The sequence below is a fragment of the Elephas maximus genome, chromosome 7 (assembly GCF_024166365.1).
Source record: "Elephas maximus indicus isolate mEleMax1 chromosome 7, mEleMax1 primary haplotype, whole genome shotgun sequence".
Taxonomy (NCBI): Eukaryota; Metazoa; Chordata; class Mammalia; order Proboscidea; family Elephantidae; genus Elephas; species Elephas maximus.
The window spans coordinates 110731064-110748986 of NC_064825.1; the positions used below are offsets into that span (position 1 = coordinate 110731064).

The window sequence follows — 17923 nt, forward strand, 5'->3', positions numbered from 1 at the left end:
ATGAGTTGTGGTTAGTGTTTCCCTTATAGAGCAGGTGTGTATAAATAAAGAAGTGAGCATTCTAGTTAAAATTGCTTTCTTAAGCATAAATACTAGGTGACTTGTTTCTAACTTATGACTGACTACATAATGTGAATAAAAATAATGACTTCTGACTTCACAGACCTTACATTGAAATATAAACAGATATTTAAAGTTTAAACATCAGTTCATAACATTTGGTGTTAACTCATCATCATGTTTTATAATAAAATAGCCTCAATTTACAGTATGTTAAAGCAAAACAAGACTTTTGAGATACCATAGGAAAATCACCATTTTCTATTAACTACATTTAGATGGTTCAATACTGTGATTGATGACTTATGGAGTATTTCTTTGGGTAATAACAATTAATTTTCAATTGATAACATTGGAAAGGAGAGTTGACAGGGAATCATGTCAATACAAGAATGAAATAATAATTGCTATCATTGAACATAATTTCAAATTTAGAGATTTTGAATGTTCATGTGAATAACAAAATTTAAAATCACATATGCCATCAACAGAAAAAAGGAAATATAAGGAAACTCGTAGCAGGAAAAAAAAAAAAGAAAACATTTGTTGGGGATTTATTGAGCAATAATTTAAAAATACACTTGACCATCTTTTTAGAGTAACTGTCATTTACAGGATTTGTTCTTATAGGAACCAGAAAAATTGTAAGGCACACTACCCCCGGTTTGCAAGTGAGAGTACAAAAGCCAAGAAAAGCAAAGTAAATTGTATTTCTGATTTAATCTTTCCTACAGATGAAACACGAAGTGAAAAAAGCTGAAGGCAATGTCTCTACAGCGATGCGATTTGTACTGCTGGGATTTTCTGACCTTTCAAATCTCCAAGAGTTTCTATTTGGAGTGTTCTCCATCATTTACATAATTATTATAATTGGAAATAGCCTCATAATAATACTAAGCAGACTCGATCCCGCATTACAGAAACCCATGTATTTTTTCCTGGCAAATTTTTCCTTATTGGAAATTTCTTATGTAACTGTCATTCTCCCCAGGATGCTAGTCAATCTTTGGACACAGGACAGAAGCATTTCTGTGCTGGGATGTGCCACCCAAATGTGCTTCTTTCTTATGCTGGCGGCCACTGAATGTTTCCTCCTGGCAGTGATGGCTTATGACCGCTATGTGGCCATTTGTAACCCTCTGCACTACCCTCTAGTCATGAACCAAAAGATGTGTGTGCAGCTAGCAGTTGGCTCCTGGATCATTGGCATCCCCGTCCAGATAGGGCAAACAGCTCAGATTTTCTGTCTGCATTTTTGTGATTCTGACAAAATTAACCACTTCTTCTGTGACATCCCTCCCATTATCAAGTTGGCCTGTGGGGACACTTTCATTCATGAGATGTCTGTCTATGCTGTAGCTATGTTTTTTGTTGCTGTCCCTTTTACGTTGATACTTGTCTCCTACGGTAAAATCATTTGTACCATTTTAAAGTTGCCAACAGCCTCAGGACAGGCTAAAGCATTCTCCACGTGTTCTTCCCACCTGCTGGTTGTGGTTTTATTCTTTGGATCTGCTGCCATCACCTATTTAAGACCCAGATCCAATCATTCTGCAGGAATGGACAAGCTGCTCTCTCTTTTCTACACCATAGTGACTCCGATGTTTAATCCCATGATATATAGCCTTAGAAACAAGGATGTTATTGTTGCACTGAGAAAATTCTTTCTTAAAAAGTAGCAGGATGAGGTAGCCAAAACCAAACCAAACCCAGTGCCGTCGAGTTGATTCTGACTCATAGCGACCCCATAGGACAGAGTAGAACTGCCCCATAGAGTTTCCAAGGAGTGTCTGGCGGATTCAAACTGCTGACCCTTTGGTTAGCAGTCGTAGCTCTTAACCACTACACCACCAGGGTTTCCATGATGAGGTAGAGACAACCTAAATATCCATCAGTAGATGAATGTGGTGAATACAATATTATTCAGTCAGAAAGAGAAATAAAGTCCTGATACACACAACACGTGGATGAAACTTGAAAACTTTATGCTGAGTGAAATAAGTCAGTTGCCCAAGGACAAAGACTTCATGATCTCACTTATAAAATATGGAAATATATAGTAACCAAAGGTTAGTAGTAATTAGGGGGGTAAGGAATAGGATAATTTTTGCCTAGGAGGCATTGAGTTTATGTTAATGGTGGTGGAATAATTTGTAAAAGGGTAATGATAGCAGTTGTCCAACATGAAGAATGTATTTAATGTCACTGAATCATGAATGTAGAAATTGTTGAATTGACAAATATTTTTTGTGTTTATTTTACTACACTTTTAAAGTAAATTGCTTAATTATTAATGTTTTAAGTGTACGTCATACAGTTATGAAACATTTCAAGTCTCTACATTTCCCTGTTGGCAATTCAATCACTTCAGCTTGTGATGTACTTTGAGATACCTGGCTTCAAGTTTACTACACTTTAGTATATACTTCTAAATTGGTCTAATTTCCCGTTCCATGTCTAAACAATAATTCTGTTTTATAAATAAAAGTGTGATCTGTTCCTCACTTTCTTTGTAAAAGAATAAGAATAGAATTCAAGCTATTAAAACTTTTGGTTTAAATATTCTTGCAAGTATACAAGATTAGTTGCATTAATGAATTAGTCATCTAAATTTTCATACCTGTATTTACCAACATCCTTTTATGATTCTATATCACAGATACTGGACAATAAATTAGTTAACTAAAAATAAAAACACTGTTGAGTTGATATCTACTGGACAACAGTGAATCAAAAATGAGTGTTTATTGAGTGAGTGATTCAATGGGAGCATGGATAAATGTATACTATTTTAGAGCATCAGTGAACATTCAGAGCATATTTATTAAACCTAGTATGTACCTATGTGGGATTGTTGTTGTTAGCTGCCGTACAGTTAGGCCTACTCATGGTGACCCCATAAAGAAAGGAAGGGAACTCTGCCTCTTCCTGTGCCATCTGCAGGATTGGTTGTGTGGGTCAGTCCATTCTGATCCATAGGGTTTGCATTAGCTGATTTTCAGAAGTAGAGAGCCAAGCCTTTCTTTCTAGTCCATCTTAGTCTAGAGGCTCTGCTGAAACCTGTTTAGCATCGTAATGACATTCAAGTCCACACTGACAGATGACTGGTGGCTATGCTTGAGGTGCATTGGCCAAGAACTGAACCCAGGTCTCCTGCATCAAGACGAGAATTCTAACACTGAACCACCAATGCCCCCCATGTAGAGTGATTTAAATCATATTCCCAAAAGAAAGCTTACATACACTTAGTTCTCTCCCTAGTAACTTCCTGCCAGAGCACAGGATGTAACAGAAAACTCCTATTCACCTCAAACAGTTTAATCTGCAGATATTTCTATGTCCTTTTTAGCAGTTATGAGCTAATGCTCTGGTTTATTTCATCACTTTTGTGACTGCACTCCAAACAGCAACTCCTAAACCACTTCAGATTTTAAAAGAAAAAAATCTATGAGATAAAAGGGGAAGAAAAAGTTGAAAATTATTTCTTGATTCCCCAAAGTCCACACCATTGTGACTATATTAGTTTCGCTGATGTTTGCAAATTTTAGTCCTTTCTAACGTGTTTCAAATGATTCATCCTTTCAATGGGCATCATCAAGAAAAGTGACTATCTGTCAACAGAACCATTAATGTCCATCCTGCCAACTCCAGATCCTCAAGCCAACAATTCTCATGCAGGGATTATTTAGTGCACCTGTCCCTAAGAACTTCCACTAGCAGCTCTCTTGACATTGTGACATTCTGTAAATTAGTTATGATTGTACACATGTACACCAGGCAATTTTAGTTCCTGTTTTATAGTTATATTTCTATATCATACAGCTGTTTACATCTTCTGCCATCTGACATGATGTCCTACAGTTATGCACTTATTTTTTTTTCTTTATAGCATAAAATGCATGTATCAAACACCTTATATATGTATACAAAACACCTCAGAGGATTTGGTTCCTTGATTTGGAGGTATAGGCTCATGGTTTTATGGGTTATCCCATTTATTTGGCCTAATAACATGTTTACTGTGTCTGTTCTACGTCATAGTTCATTGTGTAGTGCCTTGTGTCTTAAAGCTTGTAATCAGCCACCCAACACACAGCAATTGGTCTTTATTTATTTGGAACAACAGGGGAAAAAGGAGAGTCACGAATAGGTGGAGGATATGGAATGTGTGCCTACTTGCCTTCATAAACAATTCCTTCCTTTGGCTTGAGACCAGAACTACCTGATACCTGGCTACCATTTCTGAACATTTTCACCAAAGGTTCCATAAAGGAGTCCTGAACAGAATGGGGAAAATGCAGAATAGAATTTCAAATCCTCATGGACTCCAGACTTTCTGGAGCCATGAAGGTTGGATGAACCCCTGAAACTATTACCCTGAAGGTAACCTTTAAACTTTAAACCAAAAATGTCCCCTGAAGTCACTTTGAGCCAGAATAGTTTAGCTTACTTGCTAAAAAGGTCTGTCTTGAGCATTATGCTTTTTAAGAACTATCTGTCGTTGTTGTTGTTAGGTGCCGTTGAGTCGGTTCCGACTCATAGTGACCCTATGCACAACAGAAAGAAACAGTGCCCGGTCCTGCGCCATCCTTACAATCGTTGTTATGCTTAAGCTCATTGATGTAGCCACTGTGTCAATCCACCTCGTTGAGGATCTTCCTCTTTTCCGCTGACTCTGTACTCTGCTAAGCATGATGTCCTTCTTCAGGGACTGATCCCACCCAATAACATATCCAAAGTATGTAAGACCCAGTCTCGCCAACCTTGCTTCTAAGGAGCATTCTGGTTGCATTTCTTCCAAAACAGATTTGTTCATTCTTCTGGCAGTCCATGGTATATTCAATATTCTTCACCAACACCCCAATTCAAAGGCGTCAAACTCTTCTCGGTCTTCCTTATTCATTGTCCAGCTTTCATATGCCTATGATACGATTGAAAATACTGTGTCTTGGGTCAGGCACACCTTGGTCTTCAAGGTGACATCTTTGCTTTTTAATGCTTTAAAGACATCCTTTGTGGCAGATTTACCCAATGAAATCCTTCCTTTGATTTTTTGACTGCTACTTCTATAGGCGTTGATCGTGGATCCAAGTAAAAAGAAATCCTTAACAACTTCAATCTTTTCTCTGTTTGTCATGATGTTGCTTATTGGTCCAGTTGTGAGGATTTTTGCTTTCCTTATGTTGAGGTGCAACCTATACTGAAGTCTGTGGTCTTTGACCTTCATCAGTAAGTGCTTCAAGTCCTCTTCACTTTCAGCAAGCAAGGTTGTGTCATCTGCATAATGCAGGTTATTAATGAGTCTTCCTCCAATCCTGATGCCCGGTTCTTCTTTGTATAGTCCAGCTTCTCGAATTATTTGTTCAGCATACAGATTAAATAGGTATGGTGAAAGGATATAACACTGACACACACGTTTCCTGATTTAAACCAATCAGTATCCCCTTGTTCTGTCCGAACAACTGCCTTTTGATCTATGTAAGATTCCTCATGAGCACAATTAAGTGTTCTGGAATTCCCATTCTTCACAATGTTATCCGTAATTTGGTATGATCCACACTGTTGAACTCCTTTGCATAGTCAATAAAACAAAGGTAAACATCCTTCTGGTATTTTCTGCTTTCAGCCAAGATCCATCTGACATCAGCAGTGATATCCCTGGTTCCACGTCCCCTTCTGAAAGCAGCCTGAATTTCTGGCAGTTCCGAGTCAATATAGTGTTGCAGCCGTTCTTGAATGATCTTCAGAAAAATTCTGCTTATGTGTGATATTAATGATATTGTTCTATAATTTCCACATCAGTTGGATCACCTTTCTTTGGAATAGGCATAAATATGGATCTATTCCAGTCAGTTGTCCAGGAAGCTGTCTTCCATATTTCTTGGAATAGACAAATGAGCACCTCCAGCCCCGCATCTGTTTGTTGAAACATCTCAATTGATATTTGGTCAATTCCTGAAGCTTTGTTTTTCACCAATGTCTTCAGAGCAGCTTGGATATCTTTCTTTTGTACCATCGGTTCCTGATCGTATGCTATCTGTTGAAATGGTTGAACATCGACTAATTCTTTTTGGTATAATGACTGTCTGCTCCTTCCATCTTCTTTTGATGCTTCCTGTGTCCTTTAATATTTTCCCCATAGAATCCTTCACTACTGCAACTCAAGGCTTGAAGTTTTTCCTGAATTCTTTTAGTTTGAGAAACGCTGAGCAAATGCCTTCTTTCACCAACATAAATGGTGGCTATACACATGGACCTCACCAGATGGAACATACAGAAATCAAATTGACTACACCTGTGGAAAAAGATGATGAAAAGCTCAATATCATCAGTCAGAACAAGGCCAGGGGCTGACTGTGGAACAGACCATCAATTGCTTATATGCAAGTTCAAGCTGACACTGAAGAAAACAAGAGCAAGTCCATGAGAGCCAAAATACGGCCTTGAGTATATCTCACCTGAATTTAGAGATCATCTCAAGAATAGATTTGATGCATTGAACACTAGTGACTGAAGACCAGATGAGTTGTGGAATGACATCAAGGACATCGTACATGAAGAAAGCAAGAGGTCATTGAAAAGACAAGAAAGAAAGAAAAGACCAAGATGTATGTCAGAGGAGACTCTGAAACGTGCTTACGAATGTCAAGCAGCTAAAGCAAAAGGAAGAATTGATGAAGTAAAAGAACTGAACAGAATATTTCAAAGGGCAGCTCAAGAAGACAAAGTATTATAATGACATGTGTAAAGAACTGGAGATAGAAAACCAAAAGGGAAGAACACGCTCAGCGTTTCTCAAGCTGAAAGAACTGAGGAAAAAATTCAAGCCTCTAGTTGCAATAGTGAAGGATTCTTTGGGAAAAATATTAAAAGATGCAGGAAGCATCAAAAGAAGATGGAAGGAATACACAGAGTGAATAAAAAATATTGTCTTAATAAGGGCCATGTGTGTATTAATTTTTATATATCATTTATATGTTAAAATTATAGTAAATCTTTTCACATTTCTTTACTCTATAGTGCCATCACTTTCCTTCCACTACATTCTCATTTTCCTTTGCCTTTGAAGTAAGCTCATACAAAATTCATAGGGCTAAAATTTATATTTTGGAGTTAATGGGATTTTAATAGCAGCCCTGTTTTCTGAGGTACCTCGGAGTGGATTTGAACTGTCTACCTTTTAGCTATTATTTGAGCACTGAACCTTCTAGAACTTCTATATATACATGTATATGTACAAATAAAATAGATTGTTGTTGTTGTTGTTAGGTGCTGTCAAGTCGGTTCCGACTCATAGCGACCCTATGCACAACAGAACGAAACACTGCCCAGTCCTGTGCCATCCTTACAGTCGTTGTTATGCTTGAGCTCATTGTTGCAGCCACTGTGTCAATCCACCTTGTTGAGGGTCTTCCTCTTGTCCGCTGACCCTGTACTCCGCCAACCGTGATGTCCTTCTCCAGGGACTGATCCCTCCTGACAATATGTCCAAAGTATGTAAGACGCAGTCTCCCCATCCTTGCCTCTAAGGAGCATTCTGGTTGTACTTCTTCAAGGCCGATATGTTCGTTCTTTTGGCAGTCCATGGTATATTCAATATTCTTCACCAACACCACAATTCAAAGGCGTCAACTCTTCTTCAGTCTTCCTTATTCATTGTCCAGCTTTCACATGCATATGATGTGATTGAAAATACCGTGGGTTGGGTCAGGTGCACCTTAGTCTTCAGGTGACATCTTTGTTCTTCAACACTTTGAAGAGGTCCTTTGCAGCAGATTTGCCCAATGCAATGCGCCTTTTGATTTCTTGACTACTGCTTCCATGGCCGTTGATTGTGGATCCAAGTAAAATGAAATCCTTGACAACTCCAATCTTTTCTCTGTTTATATAATAGATACCAAGTAAAAATAATATAATTATATGAGCTGTGTTGTTTTATTTTCTTGCTGGCTGTATATGAATCTCCATGTTTCTGAAATGTTGGAAGAACTAGATATTTTCTGTTAGGGCAGGGTCTCTTACATTCATAAAAAAGGTGCTTCACCGACAAATGTGCCAATTCTGTAGCGCTGTTAATAAAGTCCCCAGGTGGTACAAACATTTAAGCATTCAGTTACTAGCCAAGAAGTTGGTGGTTTGAACCCATCCAGAGGTTCCTCAGAAAACTTGTGTGGCAATCTCCTTCTGAAAGATCACAGCCTTGAAAACTCTATGTGCAGTTCTATTCTACACACATGGGGTCACCATGACTCAGGATCTACTTGATGGCAATGGGTTTGTTTTTTTGTATGTTCCTTTTTTGTTGTTCTTGAAAGTTCATTTTTAGAGTTATTTTGGCCTTTTAGAACAAGTAAGTATTTTGTATATCTCTATTCTCTGAAGAATTTTCATAATTTGATGATGTTTCTTGATAAAATTTTTATAATTCACCAGTTGAAGTCTTTGTGCCTGTTTTTTTTTATAAAAAAGTTTTCAGAGATTTTTTTTTTTCTGGATACAAGATAATGTTTTTAGTTGCCATTGAGTCAGTTCCGACTCATAGAGACACTATGTACAACAATATAACACTGCTCGATCCTGCACCATCTTCACAATTGTTGTTATATTTGAACCCACTGTTGTAGCCACAGTCTCAGTCCAACTCATTGAAGATCTTCTTCTTTTTCACTGACCCTTTTCTATTTTACCAAGCATGATTGATGTCCTTCTCAGGAACTGGTCCCTCCTGATAACATGTCTAAAGTATTTGAGTCAAAATCTCACCCTCCTTGAGCATTCTGGCTGTACTTCCAAGACAGATTTGTGTTGACCTTGATCTGGGTTTTGTTGCAATATTAATTAGATTGATTTTAACTACTGGCTCCAAATATTTGTATTATTTACACATTGTAAAATGATAAGAATATTTTCTTCTTTGATTCTTGCTCTAACAGTAACTATATATCTTGTCAGCTCTTTGACATTTTTGAATAGATTTAAAATACATTTATAAATTATTATTTTTTTTGTTTCCAGTAAGAGAGTTGGTCTAAATATCTTAACTGGCTACATACTCAAAAAGAGAATCTCCTCTCTCAACAAACTTTTTGCTAGTTCCTGAAAATGTCATTTTTCTCTTGCTTTTACATTTTCTCTAATGTTTATTTATAGGGAAATTAGCATTAGCCTTTGCCAGTATGATACTTGTGAAAAACATGTTCTCAATATTAATTCAACTTTATTTTAAGTAATTAGCCAGAAAACCAATCCAACCTATTGGGGTATTGACCGCAAGGGTAGAGAAATTCAGAAGTAAGGACTTTTTATTTGATGATGGTTTCCTTAGATTTGAAGGACAAAGTATCATGTGCATAGAAAGGTGTGGTATCAGCCTACCAAAGTAATAAAAAGTGGCTTACAAGAAAATAAGCAAATTTGAAAAAGATATTTACAGAGTGAGAAACAGGACATTGTCTAGCCTAATGAAAGATCTGGGTTGTACCAAGGATCTCTAAGAACACTGAAAGATTAGGGAATTTTTGATGATTTGAAGAAGCTTGCTTACTAATTTTGTGTTTAGGTAATATTCCCTGGTACCATCTAGTGTGTGACAGATGTAAAACTCTACAGGTTCTGTGATAAAAAGAAACCATTTGGAAATCATTCAGCTAAGCAGCTTCATAGTGAAAGAGTAGTGACTGGGAAAGTCTAATTTTTTAAGGCTCAAGATGGGTATTCTAGATATTTTGGAAATAGCAGCATATATTTTTTCTGATGATTTCCTATATCACATTAGTTGCAAACTCCAAGACAAATCCTTAATATAGACTCTTCTGACACCCCTTTTCCACCCAACCTCCTTATCTCTAATATTCAATCTGATGTTAAAACCCATTCAATAAGTTGCCAAATATAAATATTGTATTTTTCAATTTTAGAATGCTCATTTGATTCTTTTCTATGAATTCCAATTGAATTGGATGAAAAAAATTATACTGTTTTTATTTATATCTAACATTTTATTATTTTATTTAATATAATGTTAGTTATTTTAAGGTTTTTGCTTCCCAAATTTAAGAGACAATCATTACATTTTTAAACATTTGAACTATTTTCAAAGAACCTCTTAAAGTAGGTCTTTCATAGAAATCTAAGTACCATTAAAAGTAATCCCAAAATTAGTAAGAATGAAAATTAGCTATTTAAGCCAATGCTAACAATGTTTTTCTAATAATTAATTATGCCACTAATTAAAAAAGAAATTAATACAATGTCAACACTTTTGTAAATTATTCCCTAGGTGTTCCTTTAAAATGAGTATATTTGGAACCCTTCAGTTATTAGGTTCCCAATGCCATGAGAATGTATTTAAAAGACCTTGGATCTATTGACAAAAGTATTCATCTAGGTTCTTTGAAAACAGTTCTTTCCTTGGTAAGTAACTCCTGTGACTATTAGACTGGTTTTAATGGTGCATAAATTAACTTTTGTGGATCTAAGAGAGAGAACCATTGATTTATGTCCCCAAAAGTGGGAAAGCACCTTTATCAGTCAGTATTGTACCCACACAGGTAATCCATCCTACATCGCCCTTTCTGATACAGCTTCTCTGTAAATGTAAAATATCTTTTGTTTAAATAAGCTTTTATATATGTATTACAGATAAGAGAACTGAAGCTTGACTGGTTACCTCACATTTTGAATTAATTTAAACTTATTTTCTATCATAAGATTGTGTTGCTATCATCTTTGGAAAAAACATAGTGAATCATAGCATTTTGATTGGATCTTTTCATTGATTACAACTTGAAGCAAGGATCTCAGGGCTGCTGTCTTCTCCTACCAAGACACTTATGCCTCTTTACTTCCCTCTCACCTTTGTGTAAACGGAATTTTTAAACTATCAGAAGGAATGATCAATGTGAAGTTTCAAGAAGTACATGCCCTGTTCAGTAAATAGGTGAGCCATTTTTTCCTATTCCTTCCTTCAGCTTTTTTCTTTTTTTTTTTCAGCTTCCCTATGCCCCTCACCCTGTCTCACGGTGCCCACACTATTCACACTTTAATCTCCTTCAAGGCTACTGTCATAGGCCTTGATTTTGGACACATCTGAATTTTAATTGCAGCTGCCAACTACCTGACCTTATATTATGCTGACTCAATTTTTTCATTCAAAATAAAAAATTAATAATGGTGATCTACCAACTAAAGAGCCTATGTATCATAAGGCTTTGGATTCAGGTTCTTAGAGTCCAATACTGTCTCTATTACATTCTAGCTCTCTAATTCCAAGTGCCTTAGTTCCTTATCTGTAAGAGAAAAATGATAATAATAGTATGTAGTTCAAACGTTTGTTGTTTTTTTGTGACAATTAAATAAGATACATGTAAAGTGTTTAGAATAACACCTTGAAGGTAACAATCACTATATAAATGCTAGCCATTATTAATAAAACCTTGGCATACAGCCCTAGCTATAAAATATGATTCAATGAGAGCAGTGTGGCTATTGAGACAAATCTTTGATATTTTCCTAACTGTGTCAGTCTCTCTAACTTACCCAGACAGATAGGTAAGTAGGTAGGTAAGTAAATAAATGGATGGCTGGATGGTAGGTGGACAGGGAAACATTTTTTTTTTTTATTATTTGATCAGTGCAGCAACCCTGTGAGATATTTGTTTTTATTCATATATATAAATAATATTAGAATTTATATTAATTTGTCCAAGATCCCACAATACTCTTGTAGTCAAGATAGAATTCCAACCACATTTTTTTCTAAGCTTAAAGCAAAGGTCTTATCTTTTCTAAATAACTTGATTATGTTGAAAACAGGCCAACTAAGAGTAAGTTAACTGCTGTCTTGCTTCAACTCATTCACACTTGGATACAAAAACATGACCACACACTGAAAAAGTAATTAACCCTTCTGATTTTCAGTAGATTCTCTGTGCCTGTGCCATAAGGTGGTTTTAATTACTGAAAGAGATAAAGTTGATAGCACCGTCACTGACAGAGTTTTTATATTTGTAATGAGCTAGTGACACAAAAACATTTTTAATTCCCTTCTTGGGATCTCTGTGGCAACACTAACATGGCTCATTGGGTGCTTTGCTCGTTTGTTTTTCTATATTTTCAAGCCCATCCTTCAATGTTAGCTTCAAATTTCTTACATTTCCAGGTTAAGTTCAATTTTTTTCTACTGTTAGAAGTATTCTGAAACCCCAGGGACAGTGTTTGACAAAGTTCTCAAAAAAAAAAAAAAAAAAACCCTGAATTATACAAGCATGAAGAGTACTAGTAACTAACTATATTTCAGTGAGAAGGCCATATAGAATGATTTTATTTAATTTGAAGTCAACATGTAACTCTTTTTTTTGGTCTATTTTACTCATTTAGTCAACTAATATTCATTCTGTCCTCAATGGAAGCCGGGCATTGCGATAGATGGAAAAATACATATTTAACTAATTTAATCAGCTTGGTCAATATCTTGATGGGGTTTATTGAATTACCCTAAGTCCTTTAAAAAATATACTCACAGCTGGTAATTAGTGACATTTATTTTTATTTTACTAATATTACTTTTACTTTATATTACAAAAAAACAAGAAAAAAAAACATGTAGCTGGTATATTTATTATACCATTCCATCCATTTTGTAATGAGATATTGGATGCAGTGACTAAAATATCTTGAGAGAAAAACCAAATGGTGCCATGATTCTCCTCATTCCAAGGCATGTTCAGCAAGTCGATTTCTGTTTAATAAATATTGATATTTCTTCTTTCCTTTATACCATCCTCAGTCCATTCATTAATCCACCTAATCCTGTATGGCAAATATTGTGTTACATTTCGGGTCCAAAAAGGTAAGCAAACTCCAACATGCCCTCTGCACCCATGGAGCCAACCATCCAATGGAAGAAATCATCGTTAAATCAAACAGATTAAATGAAACTTGCAATCATGAAATTTAATAGCTACTAAATTCTGAAATATATCTGTCAAATTTTATATCTGAAGAAAACTTTGAACTTTGGTTTCTTTATTTGTTGACACAATAAAAAAACTTACAATAGTATCTAATTTTATTTCTCTTTCATTATTATGATATTTTAGGATATTAGGATTCTCAAAACAGGAAAAAAAAAAAAAAACACATATAATATGGAACTGATAGAAGGAAACTACACTTTGGTGACTGAGTTTATTCTATTAGGGTTTCCAACTCGCCCTGAACTGCAGATTGTCCTATTCCTGGTGTTTCTGATGTTGTATGGTGTGATTCTAATGGGAAACATTGGCTTGATAATGTTAATCAGACTAGATTCCTATCTTCAAACCCCGATGTATTTTTTTCTCAGTAACCTATCCTTTGTAGACCTTTGTTATTCCTCAGCCATTGTTCCCAAAACGCTGGCCAACTTCCTCTCAGAGAACAAATCCATTTCCTATTATGGCTGTGCCCTGCAGTTCTATTTTTCCTGTACTTTTGCAGATACAGAATCCTTTATCTTGGTTGCCATGGCCTATGATCCCTATGTCACCATCTGTAACCCTTTGCTGTATACAGTTGTGATGTCCCGGGGCATCTGTGTATGGCTGATTGTCTTGTCCTATATTGGTGGCAACATGAGCTCCCTGGTTCATACATCCTTTGCCTTTATTCTGAAATATTGTGACAAAAATGTGATTAATCACTTTTTCTGTGACCTCCCTCCACTGCTTAAGCTCTCCTGCACAGACACCTCAGTTAATGAGTGGCTTCTCTCCACGTGTGGCAGCTCCATGGAAATCATCTGCTTCATCATCATCATTATCTGCTACTATTTCATTCTTCTCTCCGTCTTAAAGATTCGCTCTTCCAGTGGGAGGAAGAAAGCCTTCTCCACGTGTGCCTCTCACCTGACTTCTGTGGCCATTTATCAGGGGACTCTACTGTTTATTTACTCAAGGCCCAGCTCCCTGTATTCTCCCAACACTAATAAAATCATCTCAGTGTTCTATACCATTGTCATCCCAGTGCTAAATCCACTGATTTACAGTTTGAGAAACAAAGATGTAAAAGATGCAGCTAAGAAAGCTCTAAGATCAAAGACAGATTCCTCACGAGACGTTAAGCTCCGGGGACTCACCTAATTCCCCAATTATAAACTCTGATTGCAAAACTGCAATCATTTTACCGGTACACACACAACTCCTCACACAAGGGATTTTACCAAGCAGCCAAATGCGTTTTCTTTTATACGCAGTCAAAAGCATTTCATAATCCTAGTATATAAGACTACTTTTAAAAGTGTCGCAGTTGCCACCAAATAAGTCAGACTAGTGTTTAAATGTTTCTAGCTTGGGGTTTATGCTCAAACAGGTTGCATCAGGCTGTCTTAGCACATATAGTAAATACATAGTGTGTATACGTGTGTGGGGGGGGTGTCTCTATACAATGCCCCATATACAAAGGTAGATTACTGGGTGACAAAAGGAGCCAGATTGCTTTGGTTTACATGTCAACTGTGTGCCCTGTCAATATATAGCACCCTGAGCAAGCTCCTTAATTTTCGTATGCCTGGGTTTCTTGTATGTGAATGGAGAGAATATAGTGACTACATTGTTGATTATTGAATTACAAAGTGAATTAAGGGCTGACAATAATGCTTGAACCATTTTAAGCACTGAATAGATGTTAGTTATAGTATATATATCTTTATATAATATGCTCAGTTTAGTTAATAAAGGCATATCATACAATGAGATAGTGAGAAGCAGGACCGCTAGGAAAGCAGTAATGGAAATATCGAATCCCAAATTTGCTGAATAGCAATTCAATTCCTTGCAGATAACCTTCTATGTCCAATCCACTCCAAAGTGCTTTGGGAATTTTTTCTAAGTGGCAGTGGAAGAATATAGGTTAATTACAACATAAAACATTTGTTTTTCCTTTTTTTCGGTTACTCTTTTTATACACCAAAGCATTACTGAAAGTGTAAGTCATCCTTCTACAGCATCTCAGAAACAGAAGAAGCCATCTAATGTCTCACAGGGTCCTGCCTGCATCCTCATGAGGAAGTCAACCCACAAACCAGAGCAGAAAGCCCAGGAAAACTGAGTTTGAAAATGGAAATTGAACAATGTGCTCATTGAAAAATGTATTTCAGTAATTGATGTTTTTCTGTATATGAATATTGTTTCATAATAATACATTTTATAATCAGTGTTCTAGTAACATCAGCATTTAAAGGTATTTTTAAATCCATATACTCTTTGTTGTAAAAGCCCGCAAGATGCAGCCAAAGTCAATTATCAATTTCTGTCAATTACCAATATTCCTGGGAGGTTTTCTTAGGATTTCTGGCCAACAATGTTTCTCTTGAGCACTTCTGTTGCTTAATTTGGAAAAGAACACACTTACATCCAGCTACAAAAGATACTCACATACTTTAATATTAGATTAAGTTTCAAGTTTAGTTAGCCAACATTATAGAGGACCACGCCAGTCACACAGAGCAAGATTAGATATAGTATATCTCAACATAGCTTTTCATTTCCCCAAATTATTAACATATACAAGCATCTAATTGTGATAACTTTTGTATTGGGGTGCATCAAGCTGAATATAAAAATCTCATCTTTGCTAAAATGTTGTTTTTTCACACCCAAGAATTATATCACCAAAGATGATATCTCTTATGGGAAAATATAAATGTTTTCAATTAAGGGATTGACTAAAAATAGAGGGTGTCAGTATTTTTTCAATGTGTTTTTAAGTAGAAGCTCTTATAGAGATGAAATCTTCACTCAGGATATGAGGCGGCTATCATCTGCTTAGCTTCCCATATGGCTCGCACTACTTATTCTACCAAAACCAAAACCAAACCAGTTGTCATCAAGCAATTCTGACTCGAGGCAACCCCATGTTTTCCAGAGTTCACCTGCACTAAATAGGGTTTTGAATGGTAGTGACCTTTTGCAAGTAGATTGCCAGGTCTTCTTTCCAAGGCACCTGGGTGAACACAAATCCCCAACCTTTCAGTTAGCAGCAGAGCGTGTTAATCCTTTGTACCACCCAGGGATGCTGTGGTGAAGAAAGCAGCACTTAACACTATTAGTGACACAAAGATTCATAGAAGCAATATTCATAATAGCCCAAAACTGTAAACAACCCAATTGTCCACTAAGTGATGAATGGGTAAACAAAGTATGGTATACAATGGGATACTATTCAGCCATGAAAAGAATGGAGTATTGATTCATGTTAGAATATGGTTGAACATTGAAAATAGTATGCTAGAGAAAGAAGTCCAACACAAAAAACCACATATTGTATGATTCTATTTTTATGAAATGTCACGAATAGACAAATTCACAGATTCACAAAGTAGACTATGGTTTCCAGGATCTGGAGGGGAGATGGGAAGGAACAAAGTTAATGGGTACCGGTTGCTTCTTGGGATGACGAAAATGTTCTGGACCTACATGGCTTTAGTCATTGATCAATCTTGAGGACATGCTAAAAAACACTGAGTTGTACACTTTAAGGGGATAATTTCCGTAGTGTCTAAAACATAGCTCAGCATAAAAAAGAGAAACAAAGTAATCACTGAAGAGAAATATCACCTCTAAATCAGTAAGTGAATGAGAGTGTTTCAGAAAGGAAAAAAACAATAGGAAAGAGTTGGGAATGGTGAATTACAGGACGTATTTGAGTTTCACTGGATTTCTGATTTGACTGGAGAAGGAAGTATAGATTCAGGTATCTGAAAAACACAACACAAAAATAAGTTGCAGTCACTTTACTGACACTGATTAATTTCCTGATGGAAGTAAAGAATTGAGAGCTTAGCTTTTGCTAAAGTAATTTCAGTACTCACAGGGTGTTCTGGATTGAATTGTATCTCCCAAAAATGTGTGTCAACTTGGCTAGGCTGTGATTCCCAGGATTGTGTGGTTGTCCACCAGTTTGTGATCTAATGGTATACCCTAGGTGTTGTAAATGCTATCTCTATGATATTAATGAATCAGAATTAGAGACAGTTATGTTAATGAAGCAGGACTCAATCTCTAGAATTAGGTTATATTTTGAGTCAATTTCTTTGGAGATATAAAAGAGAGAATCGAGCAAAGAGGAGAGGGATCTCATGCCATCAAAAAAGGAAGAGTCAGGAGAAGAGTGTGTTCTTTGTCCCTGGGGTGCCTGGGCTGAAAAACTCCTAAACCCAAGAGAAGATTGATGAAAAGGACCTTACCCCAAAGCCGACGGAGAGAAAAAGCATTTCCCTGGAGTTGGTGTCTTGAATTTGGACTTTAGCCTCTGAAACTATGAGAGAATACATTTCCATTAGTTAAAGCCATCCACTTGTGATATTTCTGTTACTGAAGCACTAGGTAACTAAGGCAGGGTCTGGTACTAGGAGAGTGGGGTGCTGCTCTAACGGTGGGGTGCTACAATGTGGAAGTGGCTTTGGAATTGGGTAGAGGCTGGAAGAGTTTTAAAATGCCTAATAGTTAAAGCTTAGATTGCCTTGAAGCGACTGTTGGTGGAATTATGAACAACATACACAATTCTGGTGAGGACTCAGAAGGAAGTGAGGAGAGCTATAATACCAGAGATGGTGCAGATAGTGAGAATCAGCAGCAGAGAAATGGTGGCAGCTGAACCAGGAGGCCAGTGCAAGACAGCAAGGAAGACAACCCGCAGAACAAGAGAGCTGACTGACTTCCAACTGGGGATTACTGGTGCAGTGTGGTGCATCCAGGCACTTACTGGTAGAGCTAAAGAGCTTTGGAACACTTCCCTGAGTAGGGCAAAGGCTAGGCTGGCCCAAGAGATTCTGAGAGCCCAAGATGCCAAGGGACCAGGAAACAGAAGCTGAAGATAGAAGGAA

The 17923-nt window shown here is 36.7% G+C and overlaps 2 protein-coding genes across 2 annotated transcripts; both read left to right on the plus strand.

Annotated features, from left to right (window-relative positions):
* Positions 1-788: 788 nt before the first annotated feature.
* On the plus strand, positions 789-1739 carry LOC126079908 (olfactory receptor 10AG1-like). Its single transcript, XM_049891265.1, has one exon. It carries the CDS (start codon positions 795-797, stop codon positions 1737-1739), a length of 945 nt encoding a protein of 314 aa, XP_049747222.1. The 5' UTR covers positions 789-794.
* An 11469-nt stretch (positions 1740-13208) lies between these two features.
* LOC126080344 (olfactory receptor-like protein OLF1) lies at positions 13209-14180 on the plus strand. Its single transcript, XM_049891594.1, has one exon. It carries the CDS (start codon positions 13209-13211, stop codon positions 14178-14180), a length of 972 nt encoding a protein of 323 aa, XP_049747551.1.
* The last annotated feature ends 3743 nt before the right edge of the window (positions 14181-17923 follow it).

Coding starts and splice junctions, on each gene's coding strand:
- LOC126079908 (XM_049891265.1), top strand. CDS start 795: ATGAAACACGAAGTGAAAAAAGCTGAAGGCAATGTCTCTACAGCGATG.
- LOC126080344 (XM_049891594.1), top strand. CDS start 13,209: ATGGAACTGATAGAAGGAAACTACACTTTGGTGACTGAGTTTATTCTA.